This window comes from Mustela lutreola, chromosome 2 (genome assembly GCF_030435805.1).
Source record: "Mustela lutreola isolate mMusLut2 chromosome 2, mMusLut2.pri, whole genome shotgun sequence".
Lineage (NCBI taxonomy): Eukaryota > Metazoa > Chordata > Mammalia > Carnivora > Mustelidae > Mustela > Mustela lutreola.
In genome coordinates, this window is record NC_081291.1 from 130,608,114 (window position 1) to 130,629,300 (window position 21,187).

Here is a 21,187-nt window from a genome sequence, read left to right on the forward strand (position 1 = left end):
CATTAATTATAATCACAATGTTGTGCAACTATCATCACTACTTGATTCCAAGATGTTTATATCTGAGTGATTTGAATCTTTAGCATCTTTTAATCTTTTGATTTTCCTCTCTCTGTTTTTCTTTGCAATTTGTCTGTTGAAGAAAATCAGGTCTTTTCTACTACACAGTTACTAAACATTTTCTACTGTGCAGTTTCCCATAGCTTGGATTTTGCTCTTTTCATAACTGTTTCATGGACTTCCATAGGAGGCATGGAATGTCTGGTTGTTTCTTTTTTTGCGATGTTAGCAGCCACTCATGATCATCATCCGGATCCTTTATTTTTCAGGGGTACAAAATGATAATATTCAAATTCTATTTTTGCTTCTTAATAGCTGTAAACTTTCACAGGGAAAAGAGTTACATTGTATTCCATTGTGTGAATATTTATTCAATCTGTATAAACAGAATATTTCATAAGTCACAGATCTTATTTAGCAAACACAGGTTCATTGTGATTGGTTTTCAAACATAGGAGAGGTCTTTCGGTTGCTGTCATTTGTTATATTCCCACAAAGGCTACAGAGTATGCTCAAGACTAAAGTAGTATTTGCAGCAAAGTTAAACACTATTTCTATATGATAACCTGAGTGAAATTTTCATCCCCCAATATAATTTCTATCTCTAAAGCAGATTTGTTGTTGAAAAGTATCCTGAATTCATTCATCTGGAAAGAAAGTAGCCTGAGTGTGGACAAGCAACTCCAGCTTTCTTTTCTTCCGCAGAAGAGTAGGGGGAGCTGAGGAATCACCTCCTTCACCTGCGTCCTCTGCTTCTTTTTTTAATGCAGGGATCTAAGATTAAGCACAGTGCCTTTTTCAGTGATAGTACGTGGCCGGAGGGCATATCAGAACACTTTCTTAGAGCAGTACTGCGACACATCTGTTCAAGTGAATCAGTTACCAACTCAATTGACTCATTTAGCGAGGATAAGAAATTCAAAACCATCATATGGATTGAACCACGTGATGCCTTTGCCACTAAAAATATTAATTAAGCTTTCCTTTTTATCCCCCACGGTAACATCGTTAACTCACACGTGGCATCCTCTGAAACTTCTGTACACTGAGAATCGTAACAGTTGAAAGGTCATATGACAAAACTTCTTAAAGTTTTGAAATTTGGAGGGACTATTTCTCTCTTTCTCCCTCTTTCTCCCCTCAGTCTCTCTCTCTCTTTCTCTCTCTATAGAGGGGAAGTCACAAGCATATTTCTGAGTATAATATAATTTTATATTGGCAAAAAACACTGCTGTTTTCAGATTTAAAGTAAAAGAAAGCAAAGCTGAGTTATGTTAGCAGGGCTTGTAGGGAAATAACTTCAAAAGCCCACTTTCCAAATCAAAAAGTGAATGTGGGTACCATGCTATACATGTTTATCAGCACAATTTGTTTGTTTTAGTTACCTATTGCTGTGGAATTAATGACTCTAAAATGTGGTGGTGGAAAATAACACATTTATTATTTTGCAATCCTGTGGGTCAGGAATCCAGGAGCAGCGTAGCTGGGGCCTCTCGTTCAAGACCTCCATTGAGCTGGGACAGGAGCTGTGTGTAATGCCATTTCAAGACTTGAATGGGGAAGAGCCACCTTCAAATTCCGTAGTGTGGCTGTTGACAGAACTCAGAAGATTCATTTCCATGTTCAATCACTCAGGCCTCTCTGCAGGGCTGTCTTTGGACATAGAAGCTGGCTTCTTCAAGAGTAGGAATTTCAAAGGGAGAGGAAGACAGACAGACCCACAGATGTGACATTCATCATGTTTTCCATATTGTGTTCATTAAAAGAGTCAGTAAGTCTAGCCCATGTCAGAGGGGAGGGCATTACACAAGGACATGAGTGCCAGGAAGCAGGGATCATTGGGGGCTATCCCAGAGGCTGCCTGCTATAGTTTCTTTATTTTGAATGTAAATTTTAAAATAAAAAATGCATTCTCATTGTTAGACATTTAAAGCGTAGAAGAGGGTATGCAGTCAGTTTCCCCTCACATCCCTGTTACCCGGCCCAACTTGAGCAAACTCCTAGCAGTTCCTTGTATATTCTTTCAGAGACTTTCTGTCAAATGGGAGGTTGAAAGGCACTCCACAGGGACAAGCAGAAAGCCACTTTCATCTTCTTCCCTCCCTCCTGCCAACTCAAACCTGCATGCAGAGATAACTCTTCCCCACCCCTCTGGTGAAATCTGAGGTGGGCAGTATGGCTTTTCATCTCCCTCTCAGATAACCAGTAGTTATTTTTAGTCATAACATAGTTCCGTGTCAGAAAGAAAATGCTGAGTAACAGTCACTCTGAACTTAAAGGTCCAACCAAGTTTCTGTTTTTCCCTAACTTGGTCTTTCTTCAGCCTGGAAGCCTGAAATGAGAAAAAGTGGGGGCCCTGCCATCAACGTCTCCTCCTTTTTACACTTCGCCACTTTTTCTTCTACCTCCTTTCAACTGCTGGAGGTTGCCTTTGTCTCTTTCTGGGTTGGGGGATGGGAAATGAGTGAAGAGACATAAGGAGCTCTTTTATGCAATACAGGTTATTTTGGCTTCTTCAGAGATTTCCACATGGAAACATCCAACTGTAGCTTTTTTTGGTGTTTGTAAATTCTCTCCTTCATTTAGCATTTGCTTCCAAGGATACACCTCCAGCCGCTTTGCTCTGAGGTCACTTTAGGAAGCCTTTCAGGCAAGGTCTCTAAGGGCTCCAGGTGGGCTGGCTTCTCTCCCTCCCAGTCTCTACCTCATCCTGGGAAACCCTCCCACACCTTTCAGAATGTCCTAGACTCTTTGGAAAACTGATTAAGACCGTTCTTACTCCTTGAGGGTTTTAATTTCTCACGCTATCTCGTTCAATTCCTTTAGGAATTGTTATATCCTGGGAACAAGGGATGTCTAATGTATTATCACCCCAGGAATTAAAATCCAAAAGAGGAGTTGTATCTGCTGGTTGATCAAATGCTTGTTTTGTATTGGTAGGAAGTGAAAGACTTTTCTTGTACAACATACTTTCCACATGCTGAGATACCTTTGAAGACAAAATGGTGACAGTAGTTAAGGCTAGAGATTCTTCCAGTAACCCAACACACTCTGCTTAGCCACAGAGGGCAGGGAGGTTGAGGTAATTTCAGGCATGGGTCATCTGTATAGTTGTCCTCACAACTATACAGTTCTAGGACATGGTGGGCTTTTTATTTCTCTCAGTAGCATACAGTGTTTATTACTGTAATACTAGATATGAAGGGGGTAGTAACTTCCAAATTCCCATTCCCGGGTCTGCTGTGGTTCATCTGTGTATACCATTATTTTATTCTGAGTTCAGTCCACCTCATCCTTTTCAAACAGTCCTGCAAGAGATCCTACAGACACACCGTTCCATGTTTACTAATGGCCAACTGGTAACCTCTCCAAACCCAGGCTGTAATTCTTTAGACGACTTCAGCACACAGCTGGCTTTAAGTTGGCTTAGTGTTGAGACATAAACACTGCCACCTGGGGCCTCAATGCCCCAGTATCATCCGCTGGGCTCCTACACAAACCTGACCCTCAACGGGACCCAGGCGATTTCTATGTTGTTCACATTATCATAGCTCAAACCCAGCTTCTTCCATTCTAATAATATCTGGGTTTTCAAATTCCAGTAACTCTTTCCTCTCCTATCCCTTTCCTTGTATGCCTTGTCCAGGTCCACCCTCTTAGTTTCTGGCTTTCTGAGGGGGGGGGTCTCCTTCTTAGCAGGGCTCACTGTATTGGAATTTTGCCCCTGCTTCCCATTTTGGAGATTGAGACTTTGTTATCTTATCCATTGATGAACTCATGCCCGCTCACTTCCTGGGTCTTCCAGATGTTACCCAGAACCTTCCAATTCTGCTACTTCAATTGGATGCCTGGAAGTTCTCAATCCCAAGGACTCTACAACTGTTCCATTTGGTGGAATGTCTGGCATCAGTCACAGACCTTCCCCCACAACTCCTGTGGGAGCCCTGTCCTGTCGTGCAGGCAGAAGGAGTTTGGACATTAGAGCTCAGCTGGGCTCCATGGAGGCATTGAGACATGTCAGGTGGGAGCCAAAGAAATGACTACAGCCCTCAGAAAATGATTTGGGGTTAATACTAATGGCAAGTGAGAAGACTTGGAGAACATAACACTGTATGACAACTATAGTCAAGGTGGGGGTGGGGGAGAAAGAATTACTTGGAGTTAGCCACATTGTAAAGACCAAAACAAAACGAAACAAAAGAAAACAAACAAACAAAAAAACATAAATGATAAATTAAAGCTAAAGAAAATCAGATTTGAGAAAAAATCCTGCAGTGTCATTATAAAGTATGCCAAGTATCCTCATTAAAGAAAAATAAATTATTTAAAAGTGAATATGGGGTGCCTGGGTGGCTCAGTCTGTTAAGCATTGACTTCAGCTCAGGTGATGATCTGAATGTCCTGGGATCAACTGCACTGGGCTCCCTGCTCAGCGGAGAGTCTGCTTGTCCATCTTTCCCTCCCTCTGCCTCCATCCCTGCTCCTGCACTCTCTGGCTCTCTCTTAAATAAATAAATATATACATACATACATACATAAAATCTTTAAAAAATGAAGACCACATTGTACTGATGTTAACTTCTTAGTTTTGACAAATGTGCCACATTATGTAAGATGTTAATGTTAAAAAAAGTTGGGTGAATTCTCTGTAGTATCTTTGCAACTTTTCTATATCTAAAATTGTTCCAAAATAAGAAGCTGAAAAAAAGAATACAATGGAAACATGAAAGTATTTACATGAAATAAAGAACTTTTTTGCCCTAAAATTTTTAAGCAGATAAGAATGGCTTTTGAAGGATATTTTCAAATCTCATTGTACTTTGCATAAAACAAGCATTGTAGAAAAGTACAGTCCTGTATAAATTCTGGGAAGAATTAGCTGATGCTTCTTGGCTTCACTTTTAGGAAACTCACTCTTTCAGTAAATAATTTTTGACCTATTTATTGGTCTTGCATATTCTAAGAATACATCAGTCAACAAAACAGATAAGTATCTATGCTCTTGTGGAGTTACATTCTAGTGGGTTGGGAGAAATCAACGATACACATGAATATAATAAATGAGTTATATAGTATGATCTATAAGTGCTAAGGAGGAAAAAAGAAGAGCAGAAAAGGGATAGCAGCAGTATGCATGGGGGTTAGGCTGTGTACACTTTTAAATAGGGTGATCTGAGCAAGCTTCATTAAGCAGGTATGTGGAGCACCGATGAAGAAGAAGAGGGAGGAAAGCACGAAGGTATCGGGGGAAGAACATCCCAGGCAGAGGGAACAACCCTAAGATGGAGTGTGTCCACACGTTCAAGCAGTGTCTAGAGGCAACTGGTCAAAAGCAGTAACTGCAGGGGAGGGAGGGTACATAAGTAGAAGATGAGGTCAGGAATTTAAGGATCGTGGTGGGTGGAGAGGAGCACAAATAATACAGATCTTTGGCTTTTCCTCTAAAGGAGATGGGGAGCGAAGGCAGACTTTTGAGAAGGGAGACATGATCTGTCTTATGTATTAGAAGGATCATCCTTAACTGCTTTGTGGCTAGATGCTGGGGAAGGCAAGGGCAGAGCAGAGAGAACAGAAGGCTAAAGCAGTAATCCAAGGACAGATAATGGACCGTCAGTCCCAAATGAAGCAGTGGAGATGGCAAGAAGTGGTGAGCTAGAGTTAGCTTGTTCCAGTCTCAAGAGCCAGTTGAGAAACTCCTTGGAAGTTTGCAAGCCAGTGGTTAAGCACGGCATTATTAGAAGTTAAATTATGGTAAACTTACAATTAAACTCGAGTAATAAATATTCAAAAACTCATCACTTCTTAATTGTTTTTACTGAATTATTTTACTATTATTACTACTATTACTAGTTTAGAGAGTGGGTGTGCACATGCAAGCAGGAGGAGGGGGAGAGGGAGAGGGAGAATCTTACGCTGACTCCACACCCAGCACAGAGCCCAACGTGGGGTTTAATTTCACAGCCCTGAGATCATGACCTGAGCCGAAATCAAGTTAGACCCTTAACTGGCTAAGCCACCCAGATGCCCCATACTGTTATTTATTATTATATTTACTCCTGAGTTCATTTAGGTCCCTTTAAATAGAGAAAATATTTGCAAATGGGGTACTGCTGTGCATTTCTTCCCAATTCTGTATTCAGTGGCATTACATTAGGAGTTTGTCAGTCAGATTGGGGTTTTTGCCCTATAGAAATGAAATGCTACAAATCAGCGTTCATTTTGTGTTTGAAGAGAACTAGTTGTTAAGCATTAACCAGCACACCATTGCTTTATGCCTTCCAGCTATAGCTAGGAACAAGTACCACTACTCCATCCAAAGCTTTCGGGTTCCCTGGCTCCTATCATGTCCCCACCCACAGAGGCAATTTTTCATAAAGAGGTCAAATAGGTATTGTGCATACTACAACGGGAGAAAAATTAAAAACAGATTTCTTTTAAGTCTCATACCATTAATGCATATTTAGTTACAAGAACTCAGCATACCTGTGATTGAATCTTTAGTGCCGGTCCTAGCTTTAATCCCAGAGTGCTTCGGAGATGCTCCTCTGTGAGTAACGGCAAGGTTTCCCCATCAATTGCATGATCTTTAAATACCTTATTAAATACAAAAGGTGTTAACTTTGTCTCTATGAGTTTTTAAAAAATTCTTGTTTTGTATATAGATATTTAAGTTTTGGAGGAAACATTAAGGCTGCTTGAGGCTGACACTAAATATTATAAAATTTCTCATTTTATATTATTCTCTTTTCTGTGCTTTGGTGGCAAGTTGTCTGTGTTCTTTAATTACTCTTAGAGCACATTATAATTCTGTTTATGGGACTCAAGTCCATCCTGGAGTAGGTATTATTTGAGGGCAGGTCAGTGTCTTATTTACCAGTGGCCCTGTAATGCCATGGCTGGCACGTAGTAGGTATGCAATAAATGTTGCTGGACAATTTAATGAATGCACAAACAGACTGAGTAAAGGATTGTGGGTAAAGATAATGGCAGACAAATTTCACTTTTCACATAGACAGATACAGCCTCTGTCCACTGCCTTGGACGAATGGCAAGGGGAGGAGAGATAATGCGGGTGAGAACCATCATTCTGGGCCTTTCTGGGGCCCTCTCTGTTCTGACTGTGGAGTGGATGGCATCATGCCTTCCTTTCTTCCAGAAACTAGGAAGGCTGCTGGTGGACAAAGATGCCAGGCAGATAAAAAGGTGAATCAGAAAATCTGGGCAGACTGGCAGCACTGTAACTTCATGATTTCCAGCTTCAACCTGCTCAGCAATCCTATATTTACTGATGTGATCTGTTTTTTCTATTTTCAAGCTTTCTTCACACTCTTCAAGCTTAAGACCTTACAGGATTCTCCCTCATTTTTAGCAGACCATATAACTTCCTAATTGAAAAAGGAAGGAAGGAAAGAAAAGGAAAGGAAAGGAAAATAAATAAAAGAAAGAAAGAAAAAAGGAAAAAGGAAGGAAGGAAGGAAGAAAAAGAAGAGAGAGGAGAGGAGAGGAGTGGAGAGAAGTGAAGAGCTTCTTTGGGGCGCTTGGGTGGCTCAGTCGGTTAAGCATCTGCCTCAGGTCAGGTCATGATCCCAGTGTCCTGGGACTCCCTGCTCAGTGGGGAACCTGTTTCTCCCTTTCTCCCTCTGCCCCACCCTCCTGCTTTGCTCTCTCTTGCTATTTCTCTCTCTCTCAAATAAATAAATAAAATCTTAAAAAAAAAAAAAAAAACACCAAAAACAATCTACTTCTAATTCTGCCCAGCAACCTAACCACAGATGTGCTCCAGGCTGCATTTGACATTGTTGACCACTTTTTCATGAAAAATGGTCTTCCTTGCCTTTGTGAGGCATCTCCCTCCTGGGGACTCTACTGAGGCTACCATTTCTTTATCCAAACCCTTCTGTGTTTGGGTTTCTGAGGCTTCTACTTTAGGTCCTCTTAGGTTTTCCTGATTTACCTCAGTCTTTGGCTTCAGTGAATGTCTCTCTATGCCAAAGTCTCCCTGAAACTTAGAAGCTGAATCATGCTAATTCTGCCTTTTAGATAGTTGTCTTTTTTTCTTTTTAAGGTTTTATTTATCTTATTTCTCTCTCTCTCTCTCTCTCTCTCTCTCTCTCAGAGCAAGCACACCAGTGGTGTGGTGTGGGGGCAGAGGGAGAGAGACAAGCAGACCCCCCAAGGCCTGATCCCAGGACCCTGCGATCATGACCTGAGCCACAGGCAGATGCTTCACTGACTGAGCCACGCAGGCGTCCTAGATGGTGTTCTTATCTACCCACCCATCTGGTGCTACCCTGGGTCTAGGGCTTCCCTACTAGCCTTGCCACCTTCAACCTGTTTTCATAAGAGCAACCTAAGTAACTTTTCTGAAATAAAAAGCTAGGCGCCTCAGCTGCCTTCAGGATGAAGTCATAATCCCTCACAGGGTGTCCCCAGCTCTTGGTGACCTGGCACCTTCCCCTATTCCAGCCTCCTGTCCTGCCATTCTCACCTGTCCTACCTTGGTTCTCTGTGCTACCAGGAACTACTCTTGAAATCCCAACTGTGCTAAATTCTTTCTGGTTCCTGGCCCTTCTCCTGGAAATTCCTCCTTTGCTTCCACTTCCACCTCACCAACCCCCTCAGTTGGTAAACTCACTGTCAGACGCCTCACTCTTCAGGGAAGGGATACATTTTCAAACCCAGGCAGGTTGGCAGGCAGGGCCTGACCCTCAGCTCTGGTGGCGGAACCTGGCCCCAAGGCAAAGTTGCAGAAATTTCTACTGTCACTTAGATGTCCCTCCCCCCTCATTCTCAACACAGTAGTTGAGGCCAAGAGCACCCTATAAACATACACATAGTTTTAGTGATTTCAGTTATTTTTAGACAGAGAACATTTTACCGTTGAGTCACCTAGAACAAATAAGAATCACTGAACACTGCATCAAAAATTAATGATATGTACTGTACAGTGACTAACTGAACATTAAAACAAACAAGCAAACAAATAAGATGTGTTGGAACATCTCCTGGACATCCCTGAACAAGTGAGCTACCAACCCTCTTTCTACATCCGGTTCAAAGAACTCATTCGCATAAGAGCCTCGGGGTCTAGTTGTGGTTCTTTTCTTCTGGATTTCTTTTGATACCTGCAGGAAGCAGGTGGTGGGAGACTGCTGTGTAGCCACCTAAGGCAGAGATGAGGAAGAGGACAGGGTTGGGAGATATAGGGGGAGGACAGGGAGTGCAACTCCGGGGTAGCCCCAGGCTGTGACATACTAGACAAGGGATTTAGTGGCAGCTGCGCCTGAGCCATGCTGCTTTGATGCTTGTTGCTCTCTGCTGTGTCCAGGGACATTCTCTCTGTTTCTGCACACTGTACTGTCACTGAGCATGGCGGGTCATGCCCAGCAAGTCAGTGGCCTTCCTGCAGCTGATTTTGCCAGCAGTCCCAGGGAGGCAATAGACTAACGAGGAAGCGAGAGCAGAACTTGATCCTAGCCACGTTTGAGAAACACCTAGAAATAATTGTACCACTTCTCGGGGTGGGGAAAGGAGCACTGACATCCTGTTGGTGAGAGATAATGAGTCAGCCAAGTTTGGGGTACTCGTGTTTATGTGACTTCTATGTGTCCGCAAGAGGACGTGGAGGATGATAAAGTATGAAATGCACACGTGGCATCATTTATCACAAGAGTGGTTATTATCAAGAGCACTTTTATGTCTGATTAAGAATGATGAAGGTTCAAATAGATTCTGTCCACTGGAAGTCAGAGGTCACATGTTCATTACACACAGGGTTGCTTATTTCTGGCTGTTATCAAAATTTTGTAACTTTCCTAGTGGTTGATGAGGCACTTGATGCATGGCACAGATAAATTTAAAAAGTGATTACCCCATGGTGAATGACTAGTAAAACAATAATGTTATTATACTTGCTGAATAGGAGAGAACAGGACAGGAATTTTCATCAAGTATTCAAAAAGACAGGGTGGGTGACTTGAAGAATACAGCTTGCTTCGTAAGTAAGCTGCGGTTCTGTTCTCTTGAGGAGCCTCTGATAGAATGATGAAATTAATGTTTATCAAGTACTTATAAAGTATGAGGCCCTCTTCATGGCTTACAACAATCCTTTGAGAATATATTATACAAGTATACCCATTTTACAGATGATTAACTGTGTACCAAGAAGATAGGCAACTTGTCCCAGGTCACATGTCCAGGAAACATGAAAGCCAGGTTTTGCACTTGTACTTCCTGGTTTCATAAGCCATACTCTTAATGATGACGCTAATTTTTCCGTAAGCCCCATAAACAGAAAAAAAAAAAAAAGAAAGAAAATGTAGAAGAATTGACAGCATTACAATGAAGTAAAAAATGATCACAACACTGATAGCTGAAAAAAGTTATTTTTAACATCCGTTAATTATGTTCAATTATAATGTCCTTTCCTTGCTTTCTTTTACTTTAATATATAAACCAAAGATAATGACACCAGATTTACTAGGCAAATTGTTACTTAAAATTGTGTTATTATATCACTTGCAGGGATGCCTGGGTGGCTCAGTCAGTTAAGCGGCTACCTTTGGCTCAGGTCATGATCTAAGGGTCCTAGGATCAAGTCCTACATCGGGGAGAGGGGATCCTTGCTCAGCAGGTAATCTGTTTCTCCCTCTAGCCTCTGCTGCTCCTCCTGGCTTGTGCTCTCTTTCTCTCTCTCTCTCTCTCTCAAATAAACAAATAAAATATTTTTAAAAAATAAAGCACTTAAAAAAATAAAATTTATGTACGAAAATATAGCACTGACATAAACTCTAAAAACTGGCCAACCTATTTTCCATATGAGTGAAACTAGTCTTCTTTCCACCTCTCCTGACAGTTCATTATAACTAAAAAAAAAATAGTATTTTATCTACCAGATTTAATTATCTGTGTGTATGCACTTTTGTATGTTGCCCCAGCATACATATAGAATTTTAGAAGAGTTAACTTATTTTTTCAGATCTATTGTCCTGTTACCCTTTTCAGAATGAAGAATATTTCTATTACTTATTATGAGTAGCCTTAAACTTCTGGTACAGAAGTATGTACCCCCAAAGTATTTGTTATACAGAAGACTAGGGAATGTAGTAGACATTTCTCCCTGTTTTTGAATGTTTGTCCACTGAATCTTTTAATTTGGGGTGAATTCCAACCTCCTGGGAGTCTTGATAGAACAGAAACAAGCCAGACAGACATGGCTCTCCCAGCCTCCCCTGCAAATGGGGTGCGGGGACTAGACCCAAGCTCCACGGATCCCAGGCTCCTGTCCCATCAACCAGTGACATACGAAGGGGCAGATTATTGGGAATTCTCTCTGAGAGAAAAATACATGTTCAACAGAACTCATTAGGAAGGAGATATATTTCCTACAAGTGTCTTGTTTTCATGAAAACACTTCAGTGTTAAGTCACCTGAGCATAGTCTGAACAACCTGGAAGGCCACTAATGAAGTTGTACACGTCATCCACAGTCCATTTCTGAATATCTTCATCCAAGGACACATTTTCCCCAATTGTAGCCAGTGGGTGTGCTCCTTTAAAAATGGAAAGGAAATTATTTGGTGATATAAAATTTCCAGGGAAAAGGGGGAAGCTAGGAGTACAGTTTCATGTATGGTTACCTTAATTTCCCCAAATTCTATCTCTTACCACAGAGGGTCCCTTTAGACCCCTATAGATCTATGTATAGGCTCCTTAAAAGATACTGAGAGACATTTTCTTCCCATCCAAGTACTAACCAGGCCCAACCCTGCTTAGCTTCCGAGATCAGACAAGATCAGCACATTCAGGGTGGTATGGCCGTAGACTGGGAGACATTTTTTTAAAAGTTGAGTATCTCCTTTCTTTTTCTTCCCCTAAAGATCTTTAATGACAGCATTATTATAAATAAACAAAGAAGTTGCCGACTGCTCTGTTTCTCTGCAATTCCAAGAGACATGCCATGTGGATTTCATTCTCCAGATGAACACTATCATGTTCTATAATGTTTTGTGATTTATCATGCTTTCTAGGTGACACGGGAATTTAGATACATACTCAAAAATGGCAAATTAACATTTTGTAAGGCAAGAAGTTGGTTCAGTGACCACACTCCCCCTCCCCTCCCCACAAATTCCAGTATTTTAAAATATTTTTGTCTAAAGAAGTTCTAGAAAACTATTCAGTATGTGTTTGGGTGGGGTGGGTAGTGTGCTAATGCTTTTAGGTAAAAAGGTATCACCACAGGAATGGGCATTGAAAGTTAATGTTTCTGTTTCACTGTCCTTAGTTTTCTACAGTTAAATACAGGGGAGATAGAATTCATACTTCAAAGCAAGAAGTCCCTCTATTGTGTTTTGAAAAAATTAGCAGCCAATGAAATTAAAATTTTAGTTTAAAATGCTGGTAGGTTTCCCCACCCTTCCTCACCCTTGCCTTCCTAGCTTTTGCTGAAAGTTCTCTCTATAGCTACATAGGAATAGATACGAATGTCACTAATATGGCTTTAGTGGAGCTAACATAATTGAAGTGACTTCAAAAAGACATAGGTCTCAATAGGACTAAGAAAAGAATTAAGGAAACATGATGAGTATAAAGCATTACGGAATAACTTAGGGATTGGTGACCTGTGGCTCATAGGATCTGCCATTGGCCTCTGACACCCACCTGGCAGAACTGGTCGAGGAATTGGAGGGCAAACACCATTCTTTTCCCCACAGGCTGAGAAGCCCTGCTCTGAAGGCTTCTCTTTAGCACCATCCCAGGAGGCCTTTGCTTCTAGAGGCGCACCATGAGCTCCCCAAGGTTTTCTGTGGGAGGGCTCGAGCTCCCCACAGGTGTTGGCAAGAGCTGTAGTTGGCTTTTCATTGGTTTCACTTGACTTCTGGTTGTTGAGAGCTTCATTCTCTGGTTCCTTTGCATATTCATCCTCTTCATAGGAAATCCCATGAGTCTGGCCTAAGAGTTTTTCTTCTACTTGACTTTTGGAGCTCTCAATATCACTGTCTAGAACTTTCTGATTCCCTGTACCTCTCCTGAGACGACGACATTTCTGACCCCAGCTCTCTAGAAAATGTGGACCAGTGGCCACTAGCGTAGGGTTTCCCTGAAGATTTCTCAGGGTGCTTCTGTGAAAATGCAGGTCACCAGCAGGAAGCATACTTCTGCCATGGTAGGGGGCTGGGGCAGGTGGCACACTGGAGCCATAGAGGAATGGTATCCCTAGGCCTGCTAGTCCCTTGGGGTTCACTTTTTCTATTCTCCTTTGTTGGTAAATGGCATGCATTTCCATTTCCATCCTAAAAACAGAACAATATATTTTATACACCTGAAGAAAACCATTAGAAATACAGTCTTCATGGACCTCTGCCTTTTCTGAGATGGGACCTCTGCTTTTCCTGAGTCTTCACACTGCTTATCTGAAGTGTGTTGGGTGGAAACACGAGGTCCCCCAAAATTCACTGGGAAGGAGAGTTTGGAATAAAGATTTGAGGGTGAGAGGTTTGGTTCAATCTCTCAACGGAAAGGCAAGGCCAGTTTTTAAAGCATTAATTCTAATAGGTCTGGCAAATTCAGCAGGAGTGGGGATAACATAGCAGAGAATAGTTTCTTGCCAGAGATTAATCCTCAAAGAAACTAAAATTCTGGAAAGAGGTTTTTAAACCCTGTACTATAATCACAGTGGGACTTAAGGCAGGCAGTAAGTCAATGCAAGTCTCAACTGTTACAAATCAATGCAGCTGGCAGGGGTTATGTAGGAGGACTTGTTGAGGGCTTTGCTTACTTTACTTTGGTTATTGGTTTTCACCTGGACCCCCTGGGGTTTAGTGATGAGAAAACTGAGGATAATGCCTTCTTGCACCCCAGGGTCATGCCCTATCATTATTGCTGTCTTTTCTTTCCAGTTGCTACAGTAGAAGGCCATTGTGGGGGGCCACTGACGTGGGGCTGTCTGGGCTCTGCTCACAGAGTCTGAAGTGGAGTTGGCAAGCGTGGCTCCTATGTTTGGGCAGAATTGAAGTCATTTAAAATAGAAGGGCTGATATGAATTTCAGAGGCATCACAAGTAGGCATTTTAACTGTGAGGCATTGTTAAACTCTTATGATCTACCTGCTTAGCTTCACTACATAATTTCCAATCTTGCTTTTAACCAGCCTGAATCTATGTTTGTATATATTTCTTTTTGTAATATTCCTGAAATACTTTTTGCATATAATCAGAAATCTATCAAATATACATAATATAATATGTGTATGATTAGGGTATGTATAATGTATACAAATAAACAAATATAACAAATGAATGAGTGTATGTATACAAAAACTATATCTCTGTCATCTAGCTATTTTTCAGTCTACCTATCTTTCTGTCTATTTACCTATGTGTCTAAAACAAATGAATAAACGAACAAGTGAGTGAATAGAAAATAAACAAAACAACACTGTTATGTTACCTGGCAGTATGCTGCCTTTGAATCATTTCATTTCTTCTGGCCATTGCCTTTATGGATTCAGGTGGTAAAATGCCCCAACCTTAAAAAAGAAAGCCATCATCTCACTCCACAAACAAATTAACAATGTTTATTTTAAAATAATACAAAAAAAGTAATGATTTAAAACAGCATCTACAAAACCCTCCAGTAGAGTATAATGTTGGAAACAGTATCAGATAATTGGTGTTCAGCATTTTAGGGTCACTTTGGTGATGGAATGATAGATACTAGATAATTTTATTTTTCTTTAAGTATGGGTCTCATGATTGGTGACATTTTCCTGCCATACTTCAAAATGAAAAAAGATTCAATGAGCTGTGGATCGTGGATCTCTTCACTTCTAGCTTTTGAAGTAAAAATGGATAACTTTTTTTTTTTTTTTTTTTTTTTTTTTGCTATAAGAGAAATTAGTTGACCGTAAAAAAAAAAGTAAATAAGTGCTTCTTATGCATCAAAATGTCTGGAAATAAATGCAGTGATTTAATGGGTAGGATATAAAGCTCTCTATGTGGACTTATTTGTGTATCTGAGGAAGATAATTTTTCCAAAATGTTTTCAATGATGTTGGGTAGAAATTACGTTCTTTGTGTAATCTTCTAAAATATCTTGAGATAACAGTGACATCACAGATTTGAAGGTTGTATTCTTGCTTCGTAATTTTATGCTCTATTGACTTTCTTCTTTCTCTGTACTCCTAATGCACTTAGTGTCTATATGTTGCTTTTCAAACTATCTATGGTAAAGGGAATTGTTTTTCTCTTAAAATTTCTACCCATCATAGACCAATACTTTTTTTTTAAAGATTTTATTTATTTACTTGACAGACAGAGATCACAAATAGGCGGGGGGTGGGGGGCGGGAAGCAGGCTCCCTGCTAAGCAGAGAGCCTGATGCGGGACTCGATCCCAGGACCCTGAGGATCATGACCTGAGCCGACGAAGGCAGAGGCTTAACCCACTGAGCCACCCAGGCGCCCATGGACCAATACTTTTAAAAATTATAACAAAATGAACTCTTTTAAAATTGAAATGAAAACAAGCACAAATACAAGTGAAAAAAATTACTAGATCAATAGAGAATTACCCTGTCAATTCATTGCAAAAGTTTCTCTATATATGTATTTATTTGCACAACCTCCTCACAGACCAGCACAGGTCTACAGAACACTCTTTAACATAATAGACACCCAAATTGTACTTATTAAGTATAGTTTTGTTCACTGATAGTTTTACATATGAAAATCTGTTCTCCCTAACAAGGGGATTAGTATCATGCAGGCTAGAACTGTTTCTTGTACATCCTTTGTACTAAGCTAGAAGATCTCCTTTAACTCCTATTAATAACCTATCTTGAAATAAATCGTACTATATCTTTTTAAAGGAGATTATTTGTCATTTGTAAAATTCAGAGATTAAATGAGGTGACCTCCAAAATCTTCCTAACTCTAAAGCTCTATATTTTTATAATTCAGTGGCTTCAAAGTATTCTTCTTTAGGGAGCCGGTATGCATAAAACTTTCAACCCGGGAGGTACTGGCAAAGGATGCAAAAAAAGTTCTCATGAGAAGTCCAGTAGAGAGGGCACAGTTCTAATTACCTGGATTCTAGGACCCTCTGAAATTTGGAGCCATCAAACCTATTTCAAGTTTCTTTCTCTTTCCCAAATAGATGACATCAAACTTAGGGCTAGTCCAGCTGTAATAATCCACTCTAACTAACATCTAATTTTTGGAATAGATTTCTGTCTTAGTTTCTGTTTTGCTAACTTACTTAGTAACTCAGTTTCTGTAGGACTCAGCCCTTACTTTTCCCTTGCTCACTCTGCTACACATCAGCCTTGAGGCAGGAGACCTGACCTATGTCCCTGAGACAGGTGGTCAACTTGCTTGTGTATATACAAATATTGGCAGCTTCTGGATTTTTTTATCACTAAGACAAGCTCTCTGAGTCAGCAATGAAACTATTTCACTGGTCTGTTTATGTGTTGTCTGTAACCATGGGCTGTAGATTTACTGGGTGCTTGCTGCCAGGAGGGGCTTTAATCTGGATCAACTGTTGGGACAGCCTTTTTGGTCCTTGGATCACTCCACGGAGTGTGTCTAGTTTCATATCTGGCCCTGGCTTGTCTGCCCGATCCCACTGTAATGGATCCATGCACAGCATGCTCAAATCTAGGCTGTTCTTCACCGGCCCTGACACCAGTGGTATTTCTTCTTGTGTCAAACTTTTCACTCACATTGTTCTTATCTACTCAGAGTTGTTGGAACTGGAGAGCAAGGACAAACAGAAATTCACGAATATAGTTTTGGGGAGATAAGATACATCAGTCTGATCTTCAGTATCCTGAGGAAATTCTCACTTCCTAATCTCTCTCGAGCCCCCATCCAGTCATGTTTTCACTGATACCACTCTACTGACTGCTCTTATCAAGATCACCAATGAGCTCCTCTTAGCTAAATCTAGTCATATATCGCTAGTTTTCATCTACTTGGCACACTTCACATAGATGCTCTCTCTCTCTCCTTACAACTTCTTCCCTTGCTGTCAAGGCCACCAGGCTGTCCTGGGTTTCCTCCCACCTCACTGGTTTCTCTTCCTGTTTCTTCCCTGCTTGTTCCTTTTCACATTTTGGATCTTTTCTGTGTCCTAAGAATCACCCTTTTAACTTCTATCTACATTCGTTCTGTGGGTGATCTCATCTAGCCTCATCTATGCTGATGACTTCCAAAATTATATCTCCAGGTTGCCTCCAGAAGTCTTTTCTGGGAGTTAACTGCCTTCCTGACATCTCCCAATGACGGTCGGTTAAGCGCCTCAAACGTAATAGGAGCGAACTCTGCCTAGGATATCTCTCCACCCCAAGAACTCTGTTCCTCTCATCCTCTTCCTCAACACAGAAATTCTGCCTTTCCTATTGCTCAGACCAAAATTTTTGCTGTCCTCCTCAACACCTCTCTCTCACACAGCTGATTTCTAAACTGTAAAAAAAACCCGTTATTTCTACCTTCAAAATAATTACAGAATCCAACCACATGTTGCTCTTGAACTGTCACCACCCAGGGCCAACCCCTCATAATCTTTTGGCTATTCTAATAGCCCATTAACTCCCATCAGTTTATCCTCAGAACTTTGATCCTATCAAGTTTGTCCCAGACACAGCAGCCAGAGTGATCCTGGTAAAATGTAAGTCAGACCACATGCCTCCTTTGCTTGAACTCCTCAAAAGCTTTGCTTCTTACTCAGAATAAAAGGCAAATTTCCCGCAATGACCTGTCAGGACATAGACAAACAGCCCTAAACCCCTTTAACTCTCAGATCTCATCTCCTCGTGACCTCCTTAGCTCCTCACGTGTAAGATAGGACAGATAGTAATAGTGCAACTTTTCATGTTACTCACCAGTAACTTGATGGTTGGAAGAGTTAAGCAACGTACACTCAGGCACACAGTGGCAGAACCATGATTTAAATCTAGGTTGCAAGTACAGAACCTACACGCATTACCGACACAGAGTTCTGCCACCAAAACTTAGCAGTAAATCTGATGGCATGATGGGAAGCATAAAGCAGCTGCCCAGGTCACAGTTGCTCCACAGACTGGAGCCATTTTTTGCCCATACCTGAGTAGACACGATTAGACAACATGTTCGGCACATTTGCGTTTGGTAGAACAGAAGATCCAAACTGGGAAGGAATGCAAAACTGTCTTGGGTCAGGAGGAGCTACGGTGGAAGGCAATAAATCTCTAGGGGAAAAAAGATATAAAGTAGATAAAATGACGTTGGAATAATACAAATTCCCCATTGTGTAGACAGTGGGCTCTTTTAACTGCCAGACAGAATTCTATCATCTCTTCCCCAAATGAAATGTAAAAATCCTGCAGCCTCTATTGGTTTAAATAGAAATGTGGTAAGAAAGAACTACTAAGGACAGACTGACTCAGCTGATAGCACGACAGATAAAGCAAGAAGAGAACATTTTAAGAATGTCTGCAAACAAGATCTAATCAAATCAATACTGCTTTCTGATTTCCCGTGACCAACATACCACTTGGACCACTACATTCTTTCCCCATGTTATGGACATACTTTGGATTGGGTTTTGCCATCTGGGGTCAGGGTTTGACTACCTGGGTGACAATTTATTCATTTTGCCAAACTTCAGTGGTCTCAAGAAGTCCAAATTTATTATTGATGCTCCACAAACAACAATAAATAATGGATATGACTTTCTTCTCAGAATGTCAAAACATGGGGAGCCCGGGTGGCTCAGTTGTTAAGCACCTGCCTTCGGCTCAGGTCATGATCTCGATCCTGGGATCGAGCCCTGAATCGGGCTCCCTGTTTGACAGGAAGTCTGCTTCTCCCTCTCCCGCTTCCCCTGCTTGTGTTTCCTCTCTCAGTGTCACAGGGCAAGTGCTCATCAGCTATGTGTTGAGTGAATATATCAAGCAGGCCTCAAATGGGAAGTGGCAGGAAGTGTGTTGACTGGACACTGCACTGGACACGAATCAGGGAAATAACATTAGTCAAGAAACAACATTGGAGTTATTATCATTTGAAAAGTTAATGATCATCCATTTTCTCCTTAGACCAGATTAGTATACTGGAAAAAAATACCTGTCTGCCATTGGAGGTTCAAATGGTGAAGGAACCAGTGGCATTCTCTGCTGCCCTGATGCTGTCAACAAAGGGTTCATGGCCATCATAGGATTTATCATCAATATCTCTCGCCACTGATGGAGTTCTAGAAGGGATCAGATAGATATGTTAACAAGTAACTCTACTTTTTGTGAACTATTGGATTTTTTCTTGAACACAATGAACACCTTTTGTATTTCCCCCACATTTGGGGAGACTGCTATAATAAGCTTTAAATTCCATAAAAGCCCCTCCATTTTAAGCACCCAGGTACAACTGTAGAACTTAGTCATTTATCAGTTTGTCCTTGGAGTTTGTTAATGAGCCCACAGGAAATACCACATCACACTACAAGCGATAATAAAACTAAACCAGCTTTGCCAGATTCTGGAAGTACCAACCTCCTTTTTTACAATGTATTTTGATTTTTTTTAAAGATTTATTTATTTATTTTAGAAAGGAAAGGAGCAGAGGGAGAGAGGGGGGCACTCAAGCAGACTCTGCACTGAGCAAAGAGCCTGATGCTGAGCTCCACGTCACCAACTTGAGATCAGACCTGAGCAGAAACCAAGAGTTGGCTGCTTAACCAACTGAGCCACCCAGACACCTCCCCCCTTATTTTTATTTTTATATTCATATTTCAGAGGTACAAATGCATATATTCTCCCATATGTTCAATCTTCAGAAAAATATTCTTATTTAATTGATAAAACAGAAAAGAAGGGGAAAATCTTCTTAATGGCTAAAAAATATATCTAGTTAGAGTGAATACAGGATAAGACCGTATTTAATTAGAACAAGTGATCAAGTTATATCCAAATGTACATAAACACAAGTATTCATAACTTTATCTGCAGAACCTAGTGATCAGAAAAAGGGACCATTGTTTAAAGGATAACATTTTGCTTTACATTTTCCTGTTAATTATTAATGTCCTTTGAATAATTTTAAATATTCAAGAAGTACTAGTCAAGTAGATCATTTTAGCTTCTCTTTCCTTCATCCTCAGTGGTCACTTAAAAAAATTCAAAATACCTACAATTATCTTTTATTTTTTAATTAACTTTCATATTTTAAAAGATTTTATTTATTTATTTGAGAGAGAGAGAGCATGAGCAGAGGGAGAGGGAGAAGCAGACTCCCCTCTGAGCCTGGAGCCTGATGGAGGCTCGCTCCCAGGACCCCAAGATCACCACTGAGCTAAAGTTGGATGCTTAATCGACTGAGCCACCCAGACGCCCCTTGTTTTTTATTTCTTAAGCTTTTACTTATTTATTAATTTCAGAAAGAGAGAGAGAGAGCTGGGGGAGGGGGAGAGGGAGAGGGAGAGAATCTCAAGCAGACTCTGCTTTGAGCACAGAGCCGGACCTGAGGGCCCTCTGACCAGGCTCCATCTGATGACTCTGAGATCATGATCTGAGCAGAAACCAAGAGTCAGGCATTCAACCGACTGAGCCACCCAGGGATACCCCCTCCCAAGCTATGTTTTTAGTAAAGAAAATTAGGAAGAATATGTTCTGCTTTTCAAAGTAGTGATCTGTCTTTTTTTCCCTTCTCATATGTATATTTGATTTAATTGTTAAACAGTTTATATGCTCATATAGTTCAAAAACCAAAACTGCAATGGTATTGAAATAAGCAATCGCTTCTTTAGTTTCTTTCTAAACCTATATCTACTGATCAAGTCCACAGTTCACATAACAATGGCTTTTGCCATTCCTATATTCTAAAAACTTCTTTATGTTGATTTATTTTCACTGTATTTCTGTGAGATCAGTATTGCTTCCTTTCTGATAGTGGCCTCAGAGAGGCTAGTGACCAGTCAGGATTAGAATAAAAATACCTGCCAGATGCTAGCCAGCCATGGTGAGAATGCCAGCAAAGAACACAGGTGAGCTCTGTGTCAGACCTGACTTGGAATTCTGTCAAGGACCCTGTTCGTGCTGTGAGATCTCAGGTTCCCCGTGTGAGGTCAGGAGCACAACCATCTTCTCCCACCTTGT

The 21,187-nt window shown here is 40.8% G+C and overlaps 1 protein-coding gene across 1 annotated transcript; it reads right to left on the reverse strand.

Annotated features, from left to right (window-relative positions):
- Positions 1-2,851: 2,851 nt before the first annotated feature.
- SAMD7 (sterile alpha motif domain containing 7) lies at positions 2,852-19,249 on the reverse strand. Its single transcript, XM_059165228.1, has 7 exons — positions 19,164-19,249; positions 18,165-18,289; positions 14,510-14,588; positions 12,723-13,354; positions 11,490-11,611; positions 6,544-6,654; positions 2,852-3,049 (listed from the first exon to the last, which is right to left on the reverse strand). Exons 1-7 carry the CDS (start codon positions 19,247-19,249, stop codon positions 2,852-2,854), a joined length of 1,353 nt encoding a protein of 450 aa, XP_059021211.1.
- Between the last annotated feature and the right edge of the window lie 1,938 nt (positions 19,250-21,187).

Excerpts from the sequence above, each read along its gene's own strand:
- SAMD7 (XM_059165228.1), bottom strand. The coding sequence starts at position 19,249 with ATGGCCATGAACCCTTTGTTGACAGCATCAGGGCAGCAGAGAATGCCA. Across the intron at positions 18,290-19,163 it reads GAACCTCCAATGGCAGACAG|AGATTTATTGCCTTCCACCG; the intron begins GTATTTTTTTCC and ends TTTTTCCCCTAG. Across the intron at positions 14,589-18,164 it reads GTCTAATCGTGTCTACTCAG|GTTGGGGCATTTTACCACCT; the intron begins GTATGGGCAAAA and ends TTCTTTTTTAAG.